General features: G+C 43.3%; 2 protein-coding genes across 2 annotated transcripts in view; one reads left to right on the top strand and one right to left on the bottom strand.

Annotated features, from left to right (window-relative positions):
• Nucleotides 1–269, top strand: part of LOC102486516 (serum amyloid A-1 protein) — a 3,012-nt gene extending 2,743 nt beyond the window's left edge. Inside the window, 1 exon segment of the mRNA XM_027768808.1 lies at nt 10–269. Within this exon segment, the coding sequence (XP_027624609.1) occupies nt 10–137 (128 nt within the window). The 3' untranslated portion in view covers nt 138–269.
• Nucleotides 270–2,723: 2,454 nt separating this feature from the next.
• Nucleotides 2,724–24,893, bottom strand: part of HPS5 (HPS5 biogenesis of lysosomal organelles complex 2 subunit 2) — a gene marked incomplete in the record, with an annotated part of 51,114 nt that continues 28,944 nt past the window's right edge. The window contains 12 exon segments of the mRNA XM_014584557.2: nt 2,724–3,512; nt 5,740–6,010; nt 9,548–9,654; nt 12,628–12,741; nt 14,516–14,635; nt 15,961–16,116; nt 16,718–16,838; nt 18,775–19,343; nt 19,862–19,939; nt 21,200–21,349; nt 22,933–23,056; nt 23,721–23,907. Coding sequence (XP_014440043.1) covers nt 3,452–3,512; nt 5,740–6,010; nt 9,548–9,654; nt 12,628–12,741; nt 14,516–14,635; nt 15,961–16,116; nt 16,718–16,838; nt 18,775–19,343; nt 19,862–19,939; nt 21,200–21,349; nt 22,933–23,056; nt 23,721–23,907 — 2,058 coding nt within the window.

Below are 24,893 nucleotides of genomic sequence, written 5' to 3'. Positions count from 1 at the left end.
AGGCCAGAGGGAATATTAAGGGCCTCACAGGCCACGGAGCAGAGGACACGGCGGCTGACCAGGCTGCCAATGAATGGGGCCGGAGTGGCAAAGACCCCAACCACTTCAGACCCGCTGGCCTGCCTGACAAGTACTGAGCTTCCTCCTCACTCTGCTCTTTGGAGATCGAGTTGTCAGCCCCTGCGGGTGCAGAGAGTTATTGTTGGACTTGGGTCCCTAGAAGCTGGAGCAGGGTACACGTAGATTTTTAATAAATGTTTATAGACTGAGTTTGTTGAGAGAGTGTTGATCTTTGGGGGTAAGGACTGCCCATTTGTAGGAACAGGTGAGCGATGGAGGCCAGCAGAGGCGTGTGTCCAGGACTGTTTGGGTGTGACCATCTCAGTGGTGACACAGGGTACCCCCAAGGCTGAGGCCACTTCCTGATGGGCTCTCCAGGGAACATCCTATCCTCTTTCCCCAGGGAAGCAACTTCCTGGTAAATTTGAGGGACCCAGTGGCATTACCAGTGGGTCATCACAACCTTGGTACCTTCTCTTGGCACTGCAATCGGGAGGGGGGTGGGAGAGGGTTCTTGCTTGTCAGCTTTGACTTTTGTCCCCTCCATCCGCCCAGCCAACTCTCTGCCATCCAACAGGCAACAGCCAGTCTCCAACAAGACCCACATTTCAGTCTTGTGAGGGGCCCTTTGCCAGATGTACTCGTATTCTTATCCCTTAGTAACCGATCTCCTGTTAACAGTTAAGTTTTTGTTTGTGTGTTTTTGTTTGTTATGTCAAACTCTCCCTCTTGGAAGTACTGCCTGGTGTATGTCTCCTGCCTGGCCCACAGCGGATAGAAGCCGTTTTCTCCGACACGCTGGGGATTTCACATGTGCTCTCTCATTGAGACCTGTGGTGACAGGTCAATGTCACACCTCTCACCCATCTGCTTCTTACCTGGTCATGCTCGGGCCTCTGGTGGTTCCGATGCTGTTCCAGACCGCTCTGTCCAATCCCTTTCTGTCCCGGTTTCGTCCCTCAATGCCGTTCCTTTCCATTAAGCTCTGGCTAGCCTACCCCAAACGTAGTGGCCGCTGGTAACACTGGTTGGTCCCCTCTTCCTGATGCAGCTTTTAAGCAGCCCCTTTTCATTTTACCTGAAGAATGCCTCTTTTGTTAATTTCTCTCATCTTTATCCTGACTTTGAATTCATATCCAGATAAAAATTCTACTTCCTAGGAACCAGCAGATGGTATAACGGTTATGTCGCTGCACTCCCACATAGTCAATTGCAGTTTGAGTCCTGGACCTGGCTTAAAACTCATGCTAGACATGTGTGCATGTGTGCCAAGATCCTGAGAAGAGAATAGAGAAGGGATTGTGGCATGGCCGTGCCCCATGAGAGGAGATTTCTTGCTTTCTGTCTGTCTACCTCTGTCTCTCTGGCAAGCACACACACCCTACAGCAAAAATCTCTCTTAAAAGAAAAAAAATTCTACTTCCTCAAAACAACCTCACTCATTCTCTCACTGAGCCTTCAAACTACCCTGCATGAGGGCTACTATCACCCCCATTTTACAGATAGGAAGCCTTAGAAAAACAAAATCACTTCCCCAAGAGCATTTAGTACAACACAGAGCAGGTATTTAAACCCATCAGTCTGCCTCAGAACCCAAGTTTTCAGTCACTCTGCTACCTTGTAACCAGTGGTCAGATCTGGAAACAAAACCAAGAGTGAGGAAGCCATGAATCAGTCTGTCTGGAATTCTGAGGCATGTAAGATTTAAGCTATACATGAAAGTATGGCCTAGTTAGTATCGCATAAGGTGTTCAAATGAAACTGTTTAACTAAAGGGGACTTTTGTTTGTCTTTAAGTGCAGGTGATATGATTGGTTGTTGTTATACTAGAAATTTCTCTTCAGGGACCAACAGATGGTGTAATGGTTACGTTGTTGGGACTCCCACGGTAGTTAATCATGGTTTGAGTCCCCAACCCAGAGACTTAAACTCACGCCGGCACATGTGTGTGCGTGCCCAAGATCCCAAGAGGAGAATGGAGGAAAAGGGATTGTGGCGTGGCCATCCCCACAGGGGGTGATTTCTCGCTGTCTCTCTGTCTTTCCAGTGATCACATGTACCCTATAGCAGAAACCTCTCTAAAAAAAAATATATCTTCATACCCTTTTGGTAAGTGAATGCTATACTGTGTCCCGGGAAGTTCTGTCAGGAAATGACTGCATAATCCTGCTGGTTCTTGCTGTCCTGCTGTCATGAGGCCTTCCTTAAGTCACTGTGTAAGGACTAAAGCTGGCAGACAGTACCACCCTTTCCATCAGAACAGACTCACGTTCAGCATCACCCAGTACAGCCAAAACGCAGCTGATACTAGTTGGAAGGTTTGCCTCCCTTCCCACGGTTCTAGGCAGCTCTGTGACGTCTCTGACTATCTGCCCCACCTGGTCACACCCGTACAGGGGTAAGTGTGACGGCAAAGTGTGGCTGTGTTCTCTGACTGTGTTATAGAGGAACAAAAGAGATGACTCTTTCAATATATTCGACACCTTGCTTCACACTCTTTACCCCAAGTCTTCCTGAAAACTTCTCATACACACCATATGTCTATATTCTGTTCAAATGAAAACTTTACTCACAGTTTATGCTATTGATACAATACGCTCTGTAAATGTACAGGAACCTGACAAATGGCAACCTAGTCACACAGCTCAAATACAAATGCTTGCTGCAGTCTTTATTAGTACTCAGCTTTTATTATGGCTTTTTAAAAAGAATTTTTAAAAGTGCATGATTTCAGGTTACTTTGTTTAGTAAAGATTAGAGGTAACACATTTACAGCAAAGAATTAGTAGTATATATGTATGTATTCACACACACACAGACACACACACACACACACACAGGTTCAGATTCGAAATGTCAAATAAATATCGGGAAAAAATATTTTAAATTAGTTCAATTTATATTATGGGGCATTTTATTTAAATATCTAATTTGAATCTTCAGTGTTTCACTTATTTTATGTGTCAATTCCATTATACCAGGTTCTATTTCAGTAAAGTCTAGATTGCCCCAGATAAGCTATAGAAAAGAATTCAGCCCCAGTTGATAATATTATGTGTCTTCACATGACCAGGACAAGCTCTCCTTCCAGAGAAGGGAGAGAATTTCCCCCACCCAGTCCAATAGGAATAGGCAATTACTACTGCAGTTCATAGAGAAAGACTAGCCGTGAACACCCAGGTGCTGAGGCCAACAGACTGGCTCCTTCCAAGTCCAATGTAGGTTAATGCTGAGTCACAAATGCCAGGTCACGGGCATCGATTAAAGTAGCTCCAATAAGGCAGCAGTTTTGGGAGGCACTTTTCCTTCTACAACAAATGCTTTCAGAAGGTACATGAGCATAATTCAGGTTTTCTCAGAACGTTACGACATCCTGATAAATCATCTTCCATTAGGCCTGCTGAGACCAGAGAAATCGATCACATTTTTCAAGCATGCTTTGTATCAAGGCTCTGAAATCCCAAACAAAAGAAAGAAGCAAACTTAGTTATCATTGCTCATTCTTCACAGAAAATTAAAAACCTACAGAGACTTAGAGGATTCAAAAAGTTAACTGATTCTGTACATTACATCACATAATCAATCAATAGAGTAAAAAGGTGAGTTCTAAAATGGGAGAAATTGCAAATCATGTATTTGATAAAGGGTTAATAGCCACAATATAAGAGAACCCTAACAACAACAAAATAACCCAATTTGAAAATGGGCAAACAGGTAATTTTCCCAAAGATGACATATAAATGATCAATAAGCGTATGAAGAGATGCTCCACAGCACTAGTGGTTAAGAAAATACAAAGCCACAATGAGAGCCAGCCCCGTAACACAGTGGTTAACCCTGTGTATAAGGAGCCAGATCCACACGGTGACCACTGTATGAATCCCAGCCCCAACAGCTTGAAGCAAAAACATGCTGGGCACCAAATCCTGATGGGATAGAGAAACAAAAGAAAAAGGACTGCAGTGTGAATATGCCCCCTTGGGAAAGGGGTTGATTTTTCCTGTCAGGTGTACATGCACACATGCACTCTAGCAATAAAACAGGCCTGCAAAGAGATATTAACTCACACCCATTAGGAAATCTACTATAAAATAAAACAGAAGATAGTAAGTGTTGAGTGAAATGTGGAGAAGCTGGAACCCATAGGCACTGTTGGTAGAAATGGAAGATGGTGCAGTCACTTTGGAAAAATTAAAAACAGAAATACCATATGATCCAATTCTACTTCTGGGTATATACCCAAAAGAATTGAAAACAGGATCTCAAAGAGATCATACACCTGTACTCATAGCAAGATTATTCACAATAGCCAAGAAGAAACAACCCAATGTCCATCAGCAAATGGATAAACAAAATGTAATTCGGTGGGACGCTGCTCAGCCTTAAAAAGGAAGGAAATTCTGACACATGCTGCGAAATGTATGAACCTGATGACACGTGACGTGAGATAAGCAAGTCACAGGAAGATAAACTCTGCAATTCTACTTAGAGGAGGTAGCTAAAACACTTCAACTCACAGACGGAGAAAACAGAGCACGGTCACGGTTTGCAGGGAATGGGGGGGACGAGGAGTTGTCTAAAATGGACACAGAGTTTCAGCCTTGCAAAACAATAAACATGCAGGATACTGATTGTACAATAACAAGAATATATTTAATACCACTGAACTGAATACTTAAAAATGGTCAATGTGGTCAATTTTATCTCATTATGTATTTTACCACAATTAAATAAAAAGAGGGGCAGGTGGTAGTGTGATGGATCACACACAACCTCTAGCAAATTTTTAAAAATATGTATTTATTTATTTATTTTTATTCATTCAGTTATTTTAATTTGACCAGAGAGAGACACACAGAGAGAAAGAGGGAAAGTGAGAAAGGAGACCAGCCACCAGGTCCAGGTCTTGAACCTTGGTCAGCCATGTGGGAGTGTCCAGTGTCTCAACTACCACGCCACCTGCTTGCCCAGACCTCTAGCACATTTAAAAAACAAACAACAATAAAAAACTTGACTGAGACAATTAGTTATCTGGTACCAATAATATTCTTTTTAAAAAAGTTTTTTTTCATTTGTTCGTTATCATTTTCAAGCTACTGGGTCCAGGACTTGAACTGTGGTTGACCACATGGGAATACAGTGTCTTAACCACCACACCACCTGCTGGCCCACCAATAATATTCTTAAAAAAGTCAAGTACACATGGAATTTGGGTATTCACAGTAATCCAAATGGTATATTGATCTTGACTCCGAATAAAATATTACTTTAGGGGACCAAGAGGTGACACAGCGATTCAGGCACTGGACTCCCACAGGGCTGACTGTGGTTTGAGTTCAGGAATTGTCAGTTTTCTCTCTCTCCCTTCCCTCAACCCCTCTGGTGAGGGCAGGAGCCCTGCAGCAAACTAAAAGTTAATAATGATACTGATAGCTAAAATTAAATAAATGAATCTCAAAAAAATGTTAACACACACACACACACACACACACACACACACACACACATATTACTTTAGTCTTTTTGAAAAATCATAGCAATGACCAGATGAGTCTTGGTCTCCTGATCAGCTAGTGAGGGGTCTAGACGAGGCAAACTCTACAGTCCCATCTACCTCTGAAAGCACAGGGGTGGGGGCTTACACATTCTCAAAGCACCATGGAGAGAGCATGGGAATACCTCTGTCTTTTCTCAGCAATCCTCAGGATATTGCAGGTTTTGGTAAACTTCTCTGATAACTCAAGGGCCAGACCACATTCCTGTAGCAGTGACCAGGCCCGATCCGGGCCCAAGGCCTTGGCTAACAGGAGCGCCACATTCTCCAAGTTGATGGGAGAGGGCTCGTCACCGACGTTCCCATTTAGCGACTCCTGGGGGCCTGGCTTTGTGCGCTTGTTCTGTACGAGATGCAGAAGAAGCTTCCATTCCTCCACAGTCTCTGGGATCCAACCTACACACAAACACACACAAAACAACAGTTCGGACCACTCTACATCCAGGAGTGTCTACATCCAGGAGAGTAAAACCATTTGTAGAGGTGTCTATACCAAAACACAAAAACATTCAAGAATATAAGCACTTCGACTGACCACCAAGTTGTTTTCTGGACATTGTTGAATAAACAGTTCACAATAGGGCTGGCCTTGTAGCCTACTGGTTGAGGGAAGTTAGATCCCACAAGACTGACCACGGTTCAAGTCCTGGCCCCAGTGGTTTGAGGATATGCTTGGCATGTGCATGCATGTCTAAAATCTTTTTTTTTTTTTAAGTTTGTTGCATGCCCAAAATCCTGACAGTATGAAGAGATGAACAAGAATGGACCATGACCACATGGCTGCATGATCACAGCCCATTGGGGAGCATTTTCTCCCTCTCCCCCCATTCCCTGTCTCTCTCTAGCAAGCACACATGCCTTCTAGCAATTAAAAAAAAAGAAAAGAAAAATAGTTTATGATAAAGAGAAGGCACAGAATTGACAGTAAGCAAAGACCTAAAGCGTACGCTGTGCTAGGCACTGGATATGCAATGAGGAACATAACAGCCCCTGTACTTTTGTGGAGCTTCTAGGCCAGGGCAGGAGACAGAACCTAAACCCATAAATACACACTTATAAACTGTGCTAAGAACTGGGAAGGAAAAGCCCAAGGAGCTGTTAAAGAAAAGGGCTGATTGTGTCTGGGATCTGAAACGAGTTCGATGAGAAAATGGACGTGAGCAGTAAGCTGAAAGCTAAGACAAGTCTAGAGGGTACTGTGCACGTGGCCCACAAAACGTGCCCATGGAGGGCAGAGGGCATCGGGATTGGAGGGTGAAGGGGCCTACTTTTTTTTTTTTTTTAATTTGCTAGAGGGCACATGAGCTTGCCCAAAGGTAAGAGAAAGAAAGAAAGGGGAAAGAAAGAAAGAAAGAGGAAAGCACCCCGCCACGGGGAATGGTCACACTGCAATCCCTTCTCCTCCATTGCTTTCTCCTTTCAGGATTTTCAGGCATGCATGCACGGTGCCCAGCATGTTTCTCGAGATGCCAGGTCCAGGACTTGAACTGCATAGTCAGCCATGTGGGATCCAGCTGCCTTAACCACAACACTGGTAGGCCCAGGCCCTACATTACATTTTCAACAACAGAAACATGGAAGATGATGTGACACAGGATGAACCTGGTGAGTTCAAGGAATTAAAAAAAAATAAAAAGAACATACAATGCACAAAGTCAGTAAAGAAAGCGAGAGTGAGAATGATAGGGCCAGGCCTTGAAGACCAAGAATCTGGGTTTTGGGACCAGCAGATGGAGTAATAGTTGCATCCCTGGACTCTCATGCATCGACCATAGTTTGAGTCCTAGACCCGGTAGCTTAAAACACTGTGCGCGTGCACATGCATGCCCCCAGTCTCAAGGCCAGACCACCTGGGGGGTGATTTCTTGCTTCCTGTCTCTCTATCCCTCTCTGTTTCTCCATCAAATGCACGCACCCTATAACAAAAATTTCTCTTAAGGACCAGCAGTTGGCGTAATGGCTATGCTGCTGGACTCTCATGTAGTCGACTGCAGTTCGAGTCCCGGACCCATTGGCTTAAACTCATACCGGGCGTGTGTGCGTGCCCAAGATCCCAAGAGGGGAATGGAGAAGAAGGGATTGTGGCTTGGCCATCCCCCCTGGGGGGTGATTTCTTGCTTTCTGTCTCTCTGTCTCTCTGTCTTTCTGGTGAATGCACGAGCCCCATCACAAAAACCTCTCCAAAAAAAAAAAAAAAAATTACCTTAAAAAAACAAGACTTGGGTATCAGTAGGTGGCGTGGTGGCTAAGGTGCTGGACACTCCCACATGGCCAACCACAATTTGAGTCCCAGACCTGGTGGCTTGCTTTCTCACTTTCCCTCTCTCTCTCTCTCTCTGTGTGTGTCTCTCTCATCAAATTATAAAACAAATGAATGTATAAAGTTAGGCACACATTAAATAGAACAGACATAGTTTATGCCTAATTATGATTTTATAATTCAGCGAAGGTTTAAATTTTAAAATTACACAAATTTGACAACTAGCTAGAATATACGTGATCGTCAAAACGTTCTCCAAGAGGCATGCAGGTGGCACGGTGATTGGGGTGCTGGGTTCCCGCATGGCAGACCACAGTACAAGTCGCAGACCCAGTGGCTGGCTTTCTCACTTTCCCCCACCCTCTGTCTCTCTCTGGTGAAAGCATGTGCTCTATAGGTAATTAAAAATAATAATTAAAAAATTAAATAAATGATTCTTAAAAATTTTTTTTAAAAAATCTTTCAAATTTATTTTTTAAACAGTCTGCAGTGGGGCCAGCAGGTGGATGAGACACTAGACGTCCACGTGGTTGATCACGGTTTGAGTCCTGGACCCAGCAGCTTGAAATTCACACCGGGTGCGTGTTGCATGCGTGCCCAAAATCCTGAGAGAATGGAGAAGGGCTTGTGTGGCATGGTCAATGTCTTGCAACGCAATTTCTTACATTCTATCTCTGTCTCTCTGGCGAGCACACAGGCCCTATAGAAAAATCTCTTAAAAAAAATCTACAGTAGGCCAACAGGTGGCGTAGAGGCTAAGAAGGCTGAATCCCACATGGCCAAGTGTGTGGTTTGGACCCAAGGACTTGAAAATTCGTCAGGCATGTGTGCATGCATGCCTTCCTGAGAGGAAACCGGAGAAGGGATGGTAGTGGTAGTGTGGCCATCACTCCCTGGAGGGTGAGTTCTCACTTTGCTTGTTTTTTTTTTATAGACCACCCATCATGCCATGAATTCATAGGGAATAGGTTCCAGTAGCTCAGGCTCCTTTCCATTGGTTCTCACACAGTGGCTTTTCTGGGTGGGGGCAGCTTGGGCATTTATTTGAGCCAGTTTTGGCTTCTTTCTTTTTCTGGTCATTTTCCTTCACACGTTTTAGGAAGCTATCTCTGCTCTTAGAGTGTTTAATATGCTCAATACGCACATAAATTCTCTTGGCAAGGATCTTGCCCTTAACCTGTCTGTTCACAACAATGCCAACAGCATGCTGGGTAACATTATAGACTCTTCCAGTTTTGCCATGGTAACATTTGTGGGGCATTCCTTTGTGAACAGTGCCCATTCCTTTAATGTCTACAATATCACCTTTTTTGTAGATTTGCATATACATTGCCAAAGGAACCCCTCCATGTTTTCTAAAAGGCCTAGAGAACATGTATCAGGTGCCTTTCCTCTTTCTCTTTGTGTTTGTCATTTTGGTTAATTACTGAAAGATGGTGGTTCCGGCCAAAAGGCTCACTTTCTGTCTCTCTGTCTCTCGCCAGTGAATGAATGGGCCCTATAGCAAAACTTAAAACAATAAAAAATCAAAACAAAAAAGTCTGCAGTGATTTCTAAAGTACATTGGGTTGTCAGAAAAGTCATGATGCATTTTTGCACAGAAAAACAGGTCACATCTTTCCCAACAACCTAATATTAATACAACCAGGAGTTACCACCTGGGATTTACATACCATTGTCCCCTTCCATCAGGCTCATATCATTCAGACACACGATGCAGGCGAATGCCTCTCTTCTTCTCTCCAGCTCCAAACAGAGGGTCAGGTATCCAGGCCAGAAACTTCAAAGGACCAAAGTTGAAGAAAGGAATGAAATGCAGTGAATTTATCTGGAATGGCACTCTCCAGTCCAGAAGGTGCTGGCCACATGTAGCTATTTACACTTAAATAAATTAAAAGCACATAAAGTATTTTCCAGAGGGTACATGTGCTTACTGGAGGAGACAGAGAGAGGGAGAAGGAGAAAGCATTCCTCAGTGGGGTGTGGTCATGCACACTCCCTTCCCCATTTCTCCACCCTGTCAGGATTCTAGACACTCACACTCGCAGGCCTGGGGTATTTCTCAAGTTATCAGCGGGGGGTTCAGACCATGCAGTTGGCCACGTGGGATCCTACTCCCTTAACTACCAGGTCACAAGTCCAGCCCAGCAAATAAAATTTTAAAGTCAGTTTTTCAGTTGACCTCAAAAGTTGAAAATTAAGTGTATTTCAAGTACTTGACAGCAACACGTGACTAGCTACCACACTGGACAGCACAGAACACTCCATTATCACAGAACACGCCACAGACGACCCAGATTTAGTACATTTAAGAAAAAAGCGAAAGCCAGTGATGCATACTGACACTTGAAGGCAAGCTCCAATTACAAGGCACTGAAGCTTTATATACTTTATAAACATTAAGATTCAATGCACAATCAGCATACTTCTTTAAAATATGCAAATCTTGGAGTCAACAGGTGGCATGGTGGCTAATGTGTTAGACTCCCACATGGCCAACCTCGGTTCGAGTCCCAGACCTGGTGGCTTGTTTACTCATTTCCCACCTGCCACCCCTTACCCTTGCCTCTGTCTCTCCTTGGTGAGTACATGTGCCCTACAGCAAAACTTTAATAATAATAATAATAAAAATCAATTTTAAAATACATGCAACTTAAGAGTTCTCCTTGACTCTCCCCCTCCTTCATTTGCTCTATCCAGTACTGACATTTTCCTTTGAAATGCCCCTCGGGGGCCGGCAGGTGGTGCAGTGGTTAAGGATGCTGGACTTCCCACATGGTCAAGCACGGTTTGAGTCCTGTACCTGGCGGCTTTCTTTCTTTCTCTCTTTCCCTTTCTCTCCCTGTTCCTCACTGGTCAAATTAAAATAAGTAAATACATAAATAAAGCTAAATAAAATAATTCTAAAAAAAAAAAAATGAAAGAAAGGTCCCTCGGATGTGCTCCTTTTGCTGCTCTCCTGGTCCCCGACCCCCCACTGAGTTACTGGACCGGCTCTGTCTCCAGTCCCCCTCGTGTGTAATACCAGAGATGGTCTCCAGAAAGCTCCACTTTCACGATGCAGTGTCTGTACCAAGAAGACTAACAGAGTGTACTGGTAACTATTGGGTTGTCTGACGGAAAAGTCACGGCACATTTTGCATGGAAAAGCACGTCATGACTTTTCCAACAACCTACTAAGTTCTTCTAATCAGCTTTCAAGCCCCTTCAACACTTGGCCAATGTCACCCCTCACTATCAGGGATGGAATCTGTATCAAACCCCTACCGCTATATGAATTAGGCACCATGACGGAAAAGAGAGACGCACGCCCCTGTCTCCAAAAGGCTATAATCCGGGTGGGGCCAACAGCCCAGGCAATAAATACCTAACATGTGATGTGGATAATAAGCAGTCGGTTTTCCATGCCTCTGCTCTCACTGCTTCTCTCACCTGACTCACCCTCCTCCTTGGTGAGCTCTTTTATAAACATAAACGCTAACCAGGTTTTAGGGTTTTGTTTTGTTTTGAGAGAGGGGGAGAAAGTGAGAAAGCCGTCCCCTCCCACCAGGGGGATGACCATGCTGCAATCCATTCTCCTCTCAGGATTTTGGGCAGTCACACACACACATCAGCATGTTTGTCGAGACTCAAACTACACAGTTGGCCATGTCGGATCCAGCCACCTTAAGCTCCAGGTCACTGGCTGGCTCCAGGTTTTAAGGTTTAACTCAAGCCTCACCTCCCCATTGAGGAGCCCTTTCATTACTGATTCTATCGAGCTCATTCTTTTATATTTTTTGAGAGAAATTTTTGCTATAGGGCATTTGTACGAGACAGAGAGACAGAAAGCGAGAAATCACCCCCCAGGGGGAATGGCCATGCCACAATCTCTTCTCCATTCTCCTCTCGTGGTTTTGGGCATGCCGAGTCTGTACACAAGCAGCAGTTGATTACATTGGAGTCCAACAACATAACCATTCTGCCATCTGCTGGTCCCTTGAGCTCATTCTAATCTCTCTCTTAGAAACTGTGTATCACGGGGCCAGCAAGTGGCGTGGTGGTTAAGGCACTGCACACTCCCCCATGGCTGACCACGTCCCAGTCCCGGACCTGGTGGTTTGCTTTCTTACTTTCTTTCTCTGTGTGTGTATCTCTCTCTGGTCAAATTAAAGTAAATGAATGAAGAAATAAAACTAAAGAAATAATTCTTTTAAAAAAATTGTGTATCACTTACAGACTGGCATGACAGTCTTGTGCTTAATTAGATATGGCCCATTTGCCTGAGAACTAGGGCCAGCAGCTAAACAGGGCAAGGGAAGAGAAATTATCAAGAATTTGGTCTCTTCTACACAAAAAATATGTGCACCATTTTAAGGGAAAATGATGTTTACTTTATATCAATTTAAATGAAAAGGCATGCTTACTTTATGTAGCAAAGAGATTTCCCAAATGATAAAACATGTCGGTTGAGGCTCTTTTTATTTATTTATTTATTTATTTTTAATGAGAGAGATTTTTGTTAGAGGGCACATACACTGACCAGAGAAACAGAAAGACACACACAGAGAAACTGAGAAATCACCTCCAAGGAGGATGGCCACTCCACAATTCCTTCTCCTCTCAGGATTTTAGGCACGCATGTACATGTGCCTGATGTGAATGTTAAGCCTCTGGGACCGGGACTCAAACTGTAGTCGGCCATGTGGGAATCTAGTGCCTTAATGAAATCATTCTAATCTGAACTTCAGCTTCTAAGAAAATCTTTGCTTACCCACAAGACCTACAGATGTCAGTCATTTTCTCTTTGGTTGTAAAGTCTGCAGGAAGTTTAATCAGATGAAGGATCAACTGACTGTAACTCCAAGAAAACAAGTGTGAATGGGGTCTGTGAAATTAAAAAAGAATCAGTAAATTAGACAGGAAATAAACTCTAGAAAATGCTTATTAGTTACCTAACATGAGAATAGAGTTTAATTATATTCTGTTACCATTATATTTCCAAACATTTCTATTTGGCCTTTGAAAACTTAAAAATAACCACTTTTCCTATAACCTGCTTATTTCAAAAAATTAGATAGTACAGGGCCGGTCCCATAGCACAGTGGTCGAGTGCTATGCATCAGGAACAGGATCCCACATGGCGACTGTGGTTCAAATCCTGGCCCTCGCAGCTTGGGAAACATGCCAGGTGCATGTGCACACCTGCCCCAGCTCTGACAAGACAGGGGAATGGAGAAGAGGACTGCGGTGTGACCGTGCCATCCACTGACGCGTGGTCTCTGTCCCCTCTCTCTGGCCACTGCATGTTCCCTCTGGCAGTATTTATTTTTTCTTTTTGTTTGGAGAGGTTTTTGCTATAGGGTGCGTGCGCTCGCCAGAGAGACAGACAGAAAGCGAGAAATCACCCCCCGGGGGGATGGCCACGCCACAGTCCCTTCTCCTCCATTCTCCTCTCAGGATCTTGGGCACATGCGCCCGGTGTGAGTTTAAGCCACCGGGTCCGGGACTCAAACTGTGGTCGACTACATGGGAGTCCAGCGACATAGCCATTACACTAACTGCTGGTCCCACCTCTGGCAGTATTTTAAAAATAAATAATTACTAATATAAAAGGACTTCATTCTACCAAAATATAATTAAATATTTTAGGTGATCAGAGGCAAGAGAAGGATGCGCATAATTCTGTCACTCACAGATAGCCACTGTACATCCTTCTGGCCCTTTGTCTAGGCATACAAGACAGGCACTGTGGGAGTTTCAAAAGCTTCTTCTGGAGGAAACCAAGGAATTCTGCTGACATATTGCAAGTACCAGTGTGTGTTTTTGGTGAATTCAATTTTTTTTAACATGTGAGGGTGGATGCACTCATCAGAGAGAGAGAAAAAAACTGGGGAGGGTGGAGAAGAAAGTATCTTCCAGGCCATGCCAATCCCTTGTCCACTTCTCTGTCCTGTTGGGATCCGGGGCACACACACACATATACCCAGTGTGTTTTCAAGCCACCAGGGCCAGACTCAAATCCTGTTTACCATGTGGGATCCAATTCCCTTAACTACTAGGCTACAGGGTAGTCCTATGAATTGTAGGGTTTTTTTTTTTTTTAGACCCCTTGACAAATTTTTAGGAAGAAAACACTCCCCACAAATGCATTCTTTTCTCCCTCTAACACAGGTTTAATCATTAAGGGCTCTTAAAGAGGGTCCATGGAAGAGCTGTGAGGGCCCACTTTAATTCTCTGAAGTCACATGCCAAATTTTCCATCAACCTACATTTTTATGAAAGGAAATCATCAGATTCTTAAAGATCTGTGAACCAAAAAATATTTAGAATCATTAAGAAATATATTCGGGGTCAGCAGGTGGCATGGTGGATAAGTGCACTGGACCCCCACATGGCTGACTGTGGTTCAAGTCCTGGACCTGGTGGCTTGCTTTCTCACTGTCCCTTTCTCTTTCTTTCTGGTCAAATTAAAAAATAATACTAACAAAGGAAATAAAATAAATAATTCTTTAAAAGAAGTACATTCGATCTCATTACTATCATGAATTGGGTCAGTCTCTTCCACACCTGCTCCTCAAGTATGTTCAGAATGCTGTATGTGAATAAACTGGTTTTCAAATGAATACTGGAGCCTAACCCTTAGAAGACTCCTGCCGTACCTGGGGTATCCTTCATCATCCATCGTCCTTGTGCTTGGGGGAGCATCATGGGACACTGCCAAAAGCAGCCAATCCAACCTTAAAGACTCTGGTTGTAGAAGGGATTCGAGGAAGGCTGACCTAAGGGAAAGTTGGGGAGAGACACCATCAACCTTCATGCTGACAAAGGCAACATAAACTGTGGGGATGTGAAGAAAATGTGATTAGGGGATTAATACAGTAGATAAAATAGACTGAAAGCTCTTCTGTTATAAAATACTGTGGAACAGTGGTAAATGGCAATGTTCTCTGAAGCTGCCCACACGGGAGGATTGTAGATTCACATCAGGAGACCTCTCTGAGTACACCAGGCATGCACCTGTGTATGACCCGGGGCTGGCTGAAGCTGTGGGTGGATTCTGGTGTCAAGACCCTATTGGGGGTGCTCATGCTCTCTCTCTAGTTCATGGAAAAAACAAACTTTCAAAAAAACAAAAAAGGAAAGTTTAAGTCTTCCAAATAAATCACTAATAAGGAAAATAACAAAGAGTCAAAAAAAAAAAAAAAAAAAAGGAGAAATAAAATCCAGTGTTGCAGGCTGGGCCTAAAGCACAGTAGTTAAGCACTGTGCCAGGGAAGCCAGAGCTCACATGACTAGCCACGGTTTAACTCCAGCCTTGGTGGCTTGAAAACCACACTGGGAACATGTGGGTAAGTGCCCATATCCTGATGGGCTGGAGAAATGGAGAACAGAAGACTGCAGTCTGACTGCTCCCCACTAAGGGAGGGAGTACTTTCTCCTTTTCCCCTCTTTTTGGCCAGCACACATGCCCTCAGGCAATTAAAATAGAAAGGAAGGAAGGAAGGAAAGAAGGAAGGAAGGAAGGAAAGGAAAGGAAAGGAAAGGAAAGGAAAGGAAAGGAAAGGAAAGGAAAGGAAAGGAGGAAGAAAGGTTGCTCGATCTAGGGGGGTAAACACGGCCAATCAGAGGAAGAAAGCAGCCAGTCAGAGGAAGAGAGAAAGGAGGAAGCTGCCAGTCTAATAACTACCAGGCATGGGTGTTTACAGCCACGGAGAGACAGGAAATGAGACTTCAGCATAAAAGGGGAAGAGCTAGAACTGAGAGTCACCCTGTCGATAAAGAGCTGGCAATACATCTACTCACTGGCAGAGACAAGCAGCAGCTTATTCATCTGTACCTAGGCCTGGGTCAAGGCTTCAATTTTATACTGACGGTCTGAGAACGCCTTAGACTGAGGGAGAAGGGAAGAGAAGTGTGGCACAAGCCCATCTGTGATGTGAGCTGTCAAGTGTGGCAGAATGGTACAAGACTGCCCAAACCCTCATCTTCCATAGCAAGTGCCTCAACCCTGTGGCAGCTGACAGTAAAAATGTTATGCCTGTGCCCAAGAGAGGACCAACGCGGAATCAAAGAAAGGAGTCTGCAAATAGGCTCTCCTCCTCACCGCTGATCGTCGGGCCTTGATTTCACCAGACTGTCTAGGTAGGCCAGAAACTGAGCAGGATGACGATGACAAAGTTGCATGATATCCGAGGGCAAAATAGAAGGGTAAAACTTGATCAAGGATCGAAGGGCTGATTCTCCAAATTTGTCATATAACCTGGATTTAAAAACAAAACATTTCAGTCTCCAGCTGCAGTGAGACAACTAACTTAGTCATGTTAAGTACTTATTAAAACTGAGAAGAACGGTGATGGCCAGCAGGGGGCATGGTGATTACGGGGCTGCTCGTCCTCGCGGTCAACCACCGTCGAAATCCCAGACCTGGGGGCTTCAAACTCACACCGAGCATGTGGGTCTGTGTGCGCACCTAAAATCCTGACAGGGGAATGGAAAAGAAGGGACTGCAGTGCGGCCGTCCCCTCCAGGGGCTGATGTCTCACATTCTGTCTAACTCTGTCTCTCCGGTGAATACACCCGCCCTATAGCAAAAATTTCTCAAAAAAAAAAAAAAAAGATGAAAATAATAGTAATATTTTTGACTTCACTAATGTGCACTCTATTCATGCTGGGCAAAACCATTTTGTATGATGTAAAGATGTACAGTGAGTAAATATAATAGAGATTTAAAAAACACTAATTGAATTTATATTGAGTATATTAACAAGAAGCTGGTTGATATGCAAACGAGTAAAACATTAGAGACTAAGAAACAAAAACAATCCGTGTTGTTGTTCATATAAACGACAGGGATAACCTACCTAGAAGCATAAGCAATCAATAACGGACTATCGAAAGGAACCGAGTCGTCTAATAACTTTAATCTTGTTGGTAGGTCTCCTTCTTCCATCTCCAGGTATGTAGGATTGGAACTTGCCATTTCTGAAAGATAAAAGTACAGTCTTTTCCCTTCGTCTCTTCACTGTAAATACTGAAGTCATAAACACATTCATTCAACAATCAGTAGTCACACACCTCGCATGTGCACCTACTATGTGCAAGGCCCATTTGTTAAACATTGTAGGAAAGACTAAAAAAAAAAAAAAATCAATATTCAATCTGTACTTTTAAGGACCATAAAGTCAAACTGGAGGCTGGCTCCCAAGTGCAGTGGTTAAGGGAGTCAGATCGCACATGATCAACCACAGTTTGAGTCCTGATCCAGTGGCTTGAAAAATATACTGGGCTCAGGGGAAAAACACACACACACACATACACACACACAACTAAAGTAATTTCTTATGCTTTTAACTGCTAGAAGTGAACTGAAGCAGAAGTGTAACTACAGATCCACGTTTTTAGCTAAAAGCTCAAACATCTAGAAGTCACAGAACATAATAATGTACTCTTCCCTGTGGCTGTTGGCTTTTAGCAATGAATAAGAAGTCTCTTTAAAATCTAAATCAGTTATTAAAAGCATGGCACCTGTTACTCAAGCAGTACTTGAACTAAGAAATTCACCTCTTCAGAATCATGGGACTACGGCAGTAGAAAGGGCAAGGCGTGACCTTCAGGTTATGAGAGCTGGTTACATCATGGGGACAAACAGTGACCTCCGGTCAAGCCTGAAGTAACGCTGCGGCCTGTGCACTAGGCTCTGGGTAGGTGTGCAAACTCTCCCTCTATATTCGCTCTCTCCCTCCTGGACACCAGTGGAGGGGAAGTTTCCGTTTCCTTACAGTTAGGTAGGGCCATGTGACAAGATTCTCACAACTGGATGTAAACAGAGGTGACAGAAGGCACCAGCAGGCCAGGCCTATAAAGGGGCATGCTCCACGTGTTTTTCTCTGGACATAGCGACTCAACCTCAATACACCCCAAGGAAGAATGAGGCTTAAAATCATGGAATGAACTTGGAATGCTGAATTATCACATGGAAGAGACCTGCTTATGGGCCTGGAACACCTGTCCTGGACTGTTTGTTAGGTGAACCAGAAATAAAGTTCTATTATATCTGAGTCATTATACTGCGAAACATTTATTAGAGCAGTTTGGCCTACAAATATAATCTGTGCCTCGGTTTCCTTACCTATAAAATGACATCATCTACTCTAAAATGAGATAGGCCTAAAAAGTGTTTACCACAGTATGTGGTATTTAACATACGACGTATAATGATTTCTTTTTTTAAAGAATGATTTATTCTATTTATTTATTTTTTTTTTAATTTGATGAGAGAGAGAGAGAGAGGAAGCAAGCTGCTAGGTTCAGGACTCTCACTGTAGTCGGCCCTGTGGGAATCCAGCACCCTCCACCATCATGCCACCTGCCGGCCCCAATACTACGTACATGATTTCTACATTAGTAAGTTACCCGAGGGCTTTTCTTATTTTCATGTCTGCATTTATAAACATCTTATCTAACGCCAACTTCTCCAACATTATTGTATCATTTTCTGGATGTGACTGTGAGAGAAATAAAACTAAGTCCTCATAATGTACTTGTGAATTAAGCCAATATTTGAAGAACAGTTCAAATTAAAATGAATGGCAAAAGAGAATAGAGGGACTGGTGCTGGCAGGTGGCATAGTGGTTAAGGGTGCTAGACTCCCACATGGATGACCACCGTTCGAATCCAGGACTTGGCAGTTTGTTTTCCCACTTTACCTCTTTCTTCTCTCTCTCACTCTGTCCCTCTCTTGACAAATTAAAATAAGCAAATAAGTAAAGTTAAATAAAAAATATTTAAAAAGAAGAACAGAGGACTGACCAGAACAGACGTTATTGTCTACTTAAATCTTTGTTTAAATCTCTCAACTCCATAATGCTAGTGCCCTCTATCCCAGTTTCTCTCTTCGATAAGCAATCTGATTATTACCTTGCAGTCCTTGGATGAAAGTGTCCCATATACAAGGGCTGTTGGCGTAACTAAATTTGATACTCTCTTTTGCTCTTTTCAAGTCCAGGAGAAAAAAGTACTTCTTTAGGAACTGACATGCCAGAATTTCGGGAGAGCACTGCAGTGAAATGTGGTCCACATGTCCACTTGAGCTATCAGTCTTGGAATTCAATACTCTCAATTCCAAACACAACGCTGTCAATTCGGCCAGGTCCTTCTGAAGGCTGTTTGCTATGGTACACGGAGAACATACTTGAAAATGGCCATCCGAGGGCTCTGTCTGACTACTTGAAGGACTACATACTTGATCAACAGTTTCTTCATTGCCTAAGGAGTATCCTTTTTCATTTTCTTCATCTAACATTCCCTTTTTCGACTCATCAAACAATTGCGCATCCTGGCTCAACTTCATGGATGAGTTCCCAGTATCTGAAATGCTCGAAAAGTCCTTCATGGCAAATTCTTTTTCTAACTGTGCAAGCCACTGTTGTAAAACCATTCTCAATGACTTCGGTTCAAATAAAACCAGAGGGTCCTCCAGCTTGGCCCTACGTAAGACAGACAAGTATGACATTCACATTTCATGCGGTTTTTTAAAACAAATTATTTCATGCTAAATAAACCTGACTGATACAACATTTTCACCTGGCATAATTGTTATTTTTCAGCTCTTTAAATAACAATTATTTCAGCAAAATAATAAAACGAAGAGCATTGGGGCCAGCGAGTGATTAAAGTACAGGACTCCCACAGGGTCAACCACAGTTCGAGTCCCGGACCTGGTGGCCTGAAAATCAGACCATGTGCATGTGTGACCCAAATCCCTGGAGGAGAATGGATTACAGTGTGATCATCCTCCCTGGGGGTGATTTCTCACTTTTCCTCTCTGACAAACATACATGCTTTATGGCAAAAATCTAAAAGAAAACCAACCAAACAAAAAGAGCATTAACTTTATGGTATCTTACAAGTTTTAAAATTTCGATTCCAAATGAGAGCACTCTGTTACTGACTGTCTCAGAACCACCGGTGATGACCTTGGAGAGCCGTTCTCTTTCATACTCACATTGCCTCTGCTGTAGCTACTCTGAGCTCCTGGAACCTGTCTTCTTCTGCAGGTTGACTGGTTTCCTCATTTTTTTCCCTATAGACAAGTGTGAAAAATAAATAAATATTCACAAGCTTTATAAGGGACCAGTGCTTTCTTAGATAAATAGTTCTAAGCATTTACTTAGTAACAGGTAATTGTTCCTCATGTTACCTGAGGCAAAGGGTCCAAGCCTCATGGAGAGTGAGCTCTAACTAGAAAAAGAGGCATGCAAACAACTAACTCTAACAGAAAAAAGGACTGAAATGAACATTAAAGAGCAACACTTTAAAGGGCGTTGCATTATGGAAGCAGAGAAGAAACAATTATTCTCAGCAATTAAGGGAAGAGGGTGGACTGTGACTTAGGAAAAATGGCAGAAGGATACTCTGGGTGGAAGACACTGCTGAAAAAAGGCAGTGAGGTGTCAGAGTCACACTCAGTCCTCTGCCAGGCCTCGAACTCAGATGGCTTACAAGGATGTGGTTGGAAATGAGGTGGGCTAAATTCAGACTGAGGGCTGCGTTAAATGCCATGCCAAAACATGTGCATTTTTTTCCTATAAACATATTGATGCACTAAGTTTTTGTGAGGACAATACACCTTTTTTACATCTGATTGCCTAAATACATTGGCTTGTGGTTTTCTTCCTTCAGTCCCTGGGTGAGTGCTACACCTGCCTCCCTCCAATGCCCAGATCCTCTGAACCATGCGTCAGGACAGATGTCAGTCAGACAGGTTACCCCACACTCTGCCAGACTGAGGGCTCTGCTGCAGCATAAGGACTTGCTGCTGCCATGTCACAGCCAGGACCTGGCAGGACATTAACCAACTGTCTGAGCAATGATTTATTACCTAAGTTCTTTCTTTTTTCATTCTCTTCATCTAAAATCCCCCTTTTAACCCATCAAACAATAGCACATCTTGGATCTTACAGGCCAGAGAGCATTAGTGACTTCCCAAAGTCACATGGCAGTCCAAAGCAGAGCCAGAATGAGGCCTAGATCCTTACATCCCTACTCTAAATCTAATACCCTTCTGGACATCCTTGAAGTCTGAAAAGACTATAGAGGAATGAGGGGGTTTGTGTAGGAGAAACTTAGAAGAGGTCTAAACAAATCTCTTTCTCAATAGATTTGCTATGAATTGATGTAACTTTTCAACACTGTGAGTTCACAACTTTTAAGAGCTACACAAACAATCTTCAATCAATAGGATCATACATAGGCCTTCTCCAACAAGATACAACCCATAACTTTCTTCAAACTGTTAACTGCCTACGCTGGATTTTGCAGATTTACAGATACACGGGCTTACTCAGTGTCTTCCTCTTTGGGGCAGATAACTGAACTCGCATCCTCTTCACAAGCTTGCTCATCACCTCCAGGTTCTGGTCTCACTTTCAGATCAGGGCTTGTATGAAGCGTGCCAATCTTCTCGGTAGTTTTTCGCACAAAGCTAGAAACACTGGAAAAAAATACCAAAAAACTAACATGAAAAAAAAATCTCATGAATAAGATTTGTAATACTGAATGAAAATTTAGTACTTGAGTTTTCTGTTCCTATTATTCCCAGGAAAACTATTTGAAGTTAATAAAAAGAAAGGCTCTGTTTACAGCAGCTTCTCTAATCAACTATACATTTCACATAAAGCTATGTAAAACTTACATTATGATGATTAACTGAGAAACAAATGATTCAGTGCTAGAGGAAAAGGTCCCTGGGACCAGCATATGGCATAACAATTACATCACTGGACTCCCACATAGTCGACTGCAGTTCAAGTCCCAAGCCCAGTCACTTAAAACTCATGCTGGGTGCGTGTATGTCAGCACCCAAAATCTCAAGAGGAGAATGAGGGAGAAGGGACTGTGGTATGACCATCTTCCCTGGGGAGTAATTTCTCGCTTACTGTCTCTCCAGCAAATGCACGCACCCTAAATCTCTCTCTCTAAAAAAGAAAAAGATGCCTAACTCCAGTGTGCCTATGTTTCTGTCAACTACGGCAAAGTAGGCCATGTGAGCATTAGTCCCACCCTGGTCAGAGAACAAAGTATTTCTTCTATGAAACTCAGTTGCTACCTCATCACAATATATCCTTCCAACAAGCAACATTTGTATCTGGTAAGGCACAGATAAACAGTCAAGTAGCTGTATAGTCTTCTCTTTCAAACTTAAATGCCAATCCCAGTTTTATGGAGCAACTAGAAAGAATTCTGAAAAGTCTCCAGGTTTGAGCCCAAACAGAGAAAGGATCAAGAAATAACTAATGGGGACCAGCAGATGATGAAATAGTTACGTTGCTAGACTCCCACATAGTTGACTGTGGTTCGAGTCCTGGACCTGGTGTCTTAAAATTCATGCCTGCGGGACAGGCACATGGCATAGTGGTTAAGGTACTGGACTCCCACATGGTCAACCCTGGTTCGAGTACCAGACGTAGTGGCTTGCCTTCTCACTCTTCCTCTCTCTCTGGTTGAATTTAAGAATAATAAATTAATTAAATTAAATTAAATAATTCTTAAAAACAACAACAACAAAAACCCCCCCACACCTGGCACATGTGCGTGTATGCCCCAAATCCCAAGAGGAGACTGGAAGAGAAGAGATTATGGCATGGCCATCTCCTCCAGCGGGGGAGAGTTGGGGGTAAGGTGATTTCTTACTTTCTGTCTCTCTGGTGACTGCATGTGCCCCATAGCAAAAATCTCTCTAAAAAAAGAAAAAGAAATGACTAATGATATAATGAAAACTGTTCCTATTTGGGATAAGGAAAAAACATTTGAACATTTCTATCCTGTCTAGGGAGATGGAGGAGACAATCCCTCATCTGTAATAACTAATACCCAGCTATCCAACAAAGAAGGAAGCTAAATTCCCCAAGGTTGAAATGACAAGTCAACGGCTTCTGAAAACAGGTTATAAGAGAAAAAACTTGAGACTCTCATTCTCTCATTTAAAACGTCTTCCCATTCTCAGCACAAAGTACCTAATGTGACAAATGAAGAAAAACCAGAAATGGAATTAAATGACAGGACGAATTGTTTTACCTTTCTTTGACGGCCTGAAGTGACATAAGAGGAGATGGAGAACGGAATGGTAATGGAAGGCCGAAGGGGAGGAAGGTCTCACTCTTATCTGTCTCAAACGTCACCGGAATGTGAGGAGTATTCTCTAATGAATGGAATGGGGGAGAATATCTAATCACATGGAAGCTTTTTTACTTTCTAAAGAAATTCTGAAATGAATAAACCAAAGGAAATGAAGGATTCAATACCAAAAATCACAATTGACCCAGATAGGAATGAGCAGAACACAGGTTTACAAGGTACACAGGATGGTCTACACAAAACACTTAGGGAGGTACCTTCATTTGCCTACTCATACTAACCCTGAGTCCCCAAAAGTCAAAAAGGAAGTTTAGAGTCTCTATTAATCGCTTCGCAACAGTTCAGTCACGGGAATGCTCGAACATCGAAAAGGGAAGGCAATGGCCCCCAAAACTGTGGTAATTTTTCATTCCTGATAAAAAATAATGGATTAGTCAGAATAAAATCTTTCTACTCTTTTGATTAGTGACATTCTTTAACCTTTTCAGTGTTTGATGCATGATCAGAATTAGACACTTTACCAATGTTAGCCCAAAACATGAGGGGGAAAAATATGAAACAAACCCACTCTTCTGGGGGTGATCAGATCTATAGCAATGGATGGAAAGCCTACCTGCATGGTAAAATGATTAATGCCTTATAGGAACTATGCACAAGACAATCCCGACAGCGAAAACTCCCAGGAAATACGGTCTCACATCAGCTACCACAACACACATATTCATCACCTTCGTTCCCATGTGGGCCACAACACTGATCCGGCTGGTCCTCTTCCTGGTGTGAGGGGAATTCTTTAAGTCGCTCGTCTTCTGAGAAGGTCTGGCTGTGAAGGGAGCAGGAGTCTTCATCTGACTGACTGCCTCTTCTACTACTAATGATGCGATAAATACCAGAGTCCAAGATGCTGAAACTTTCCTAAAAAGAAAGTATTCCAAAATCACCAAAGTAAAAATTTCCTTTATAAAACTATCACTTATGGGGCCAGCATGTGGTGTGGTAGACCCCCACGTGGTTGACTGTGATTTGAGCCTAAGGTTCAGTGATTTGAAAATCACGCCAGGCACGGGGTGCTTGTGTACCCAAAATCTCCAGTGGAGATTTTGTCTCTCTCTTTGTCTCATTCCAGAGAGACCACAAGCCCTATGGCAAAACCCCCACAAAACAAAAACCCTATAACTTTTTCAGAGAAATCCTGAAACTAAAGCAGGAAGTCGGCAACAGCAACTGTGGAAAGCAAGGCCCAGGAGCTGGGCCGGCTGCTGGGGCACGTGCGAGTGCGGGCGGCGTCAATCTGACACCCTTCTCTAGCTTGTCTTCGTGAAGAGTGGCAGTGAGTTCAGGGGTGGAACAGGACAGACCTGAGCTGAGTCGCACTGACACTCAAATTCTCATAAAGCATCTGAGACCACATGTTAGGAACAACACAACTTGTACAGGAGACCACGTGAGGCGTACTTGGGAACAGAAGATGGTAAAGGATGACAGAACGAAATGTGGCTACGAGGTTCACCTAACGGCTTCCCGTGGCTGTGCAAAGGCTGAAACGAAGCCCCCTCCAAAAAAAGCCTACTGCATGGGACGGGAGACGAGTCTTGGAATCCTAGAGATATATGGGCACAACCTTAGGTAGGAAAATCTTATTCTACTAGAAGACCCTTTTAAAAGTGAGCATCTGGGGCCAGCTCCAGAGTGTGGTGTGTGAGAGGCGCAGTGTGGATTTCGGGGTCCCCTGGCACACACTCGAGTGTCCCAGATCTGGTAGGCTGGAGAGCAGGATGGGGGTGGTATTTGTAGCACGGCCAAACCCTGTGGAAGGTGCTCCTTTTTCTTTCTCTCATCTTAACATGTATGTGTACATGCTCTATCATGAGTTAAAAAAAAAAAAAAAGATATTTAAAGGG

This window comes from Tupaia chinensis, unplaced genomic scaffold (genome assembly GCF_000334495.1).
Source record: "Tupaia chinensis unplaced genomic scaffold, TupChi_1.0 Scaffold000077_1, whole genome shotgun sequence".
Classification (NCBI taxonomy): domain Eukaryota; kingdom Metazoa; phylum Chordata; class Mammalia; order Scandentia; family Tupaiidae; genus Tupaia; species Tupaia belangeri.
Note: the sequence above shows the minus strand (reverse complement) of the source record. Positions and strands in the feature narration are given on the sequence as shown.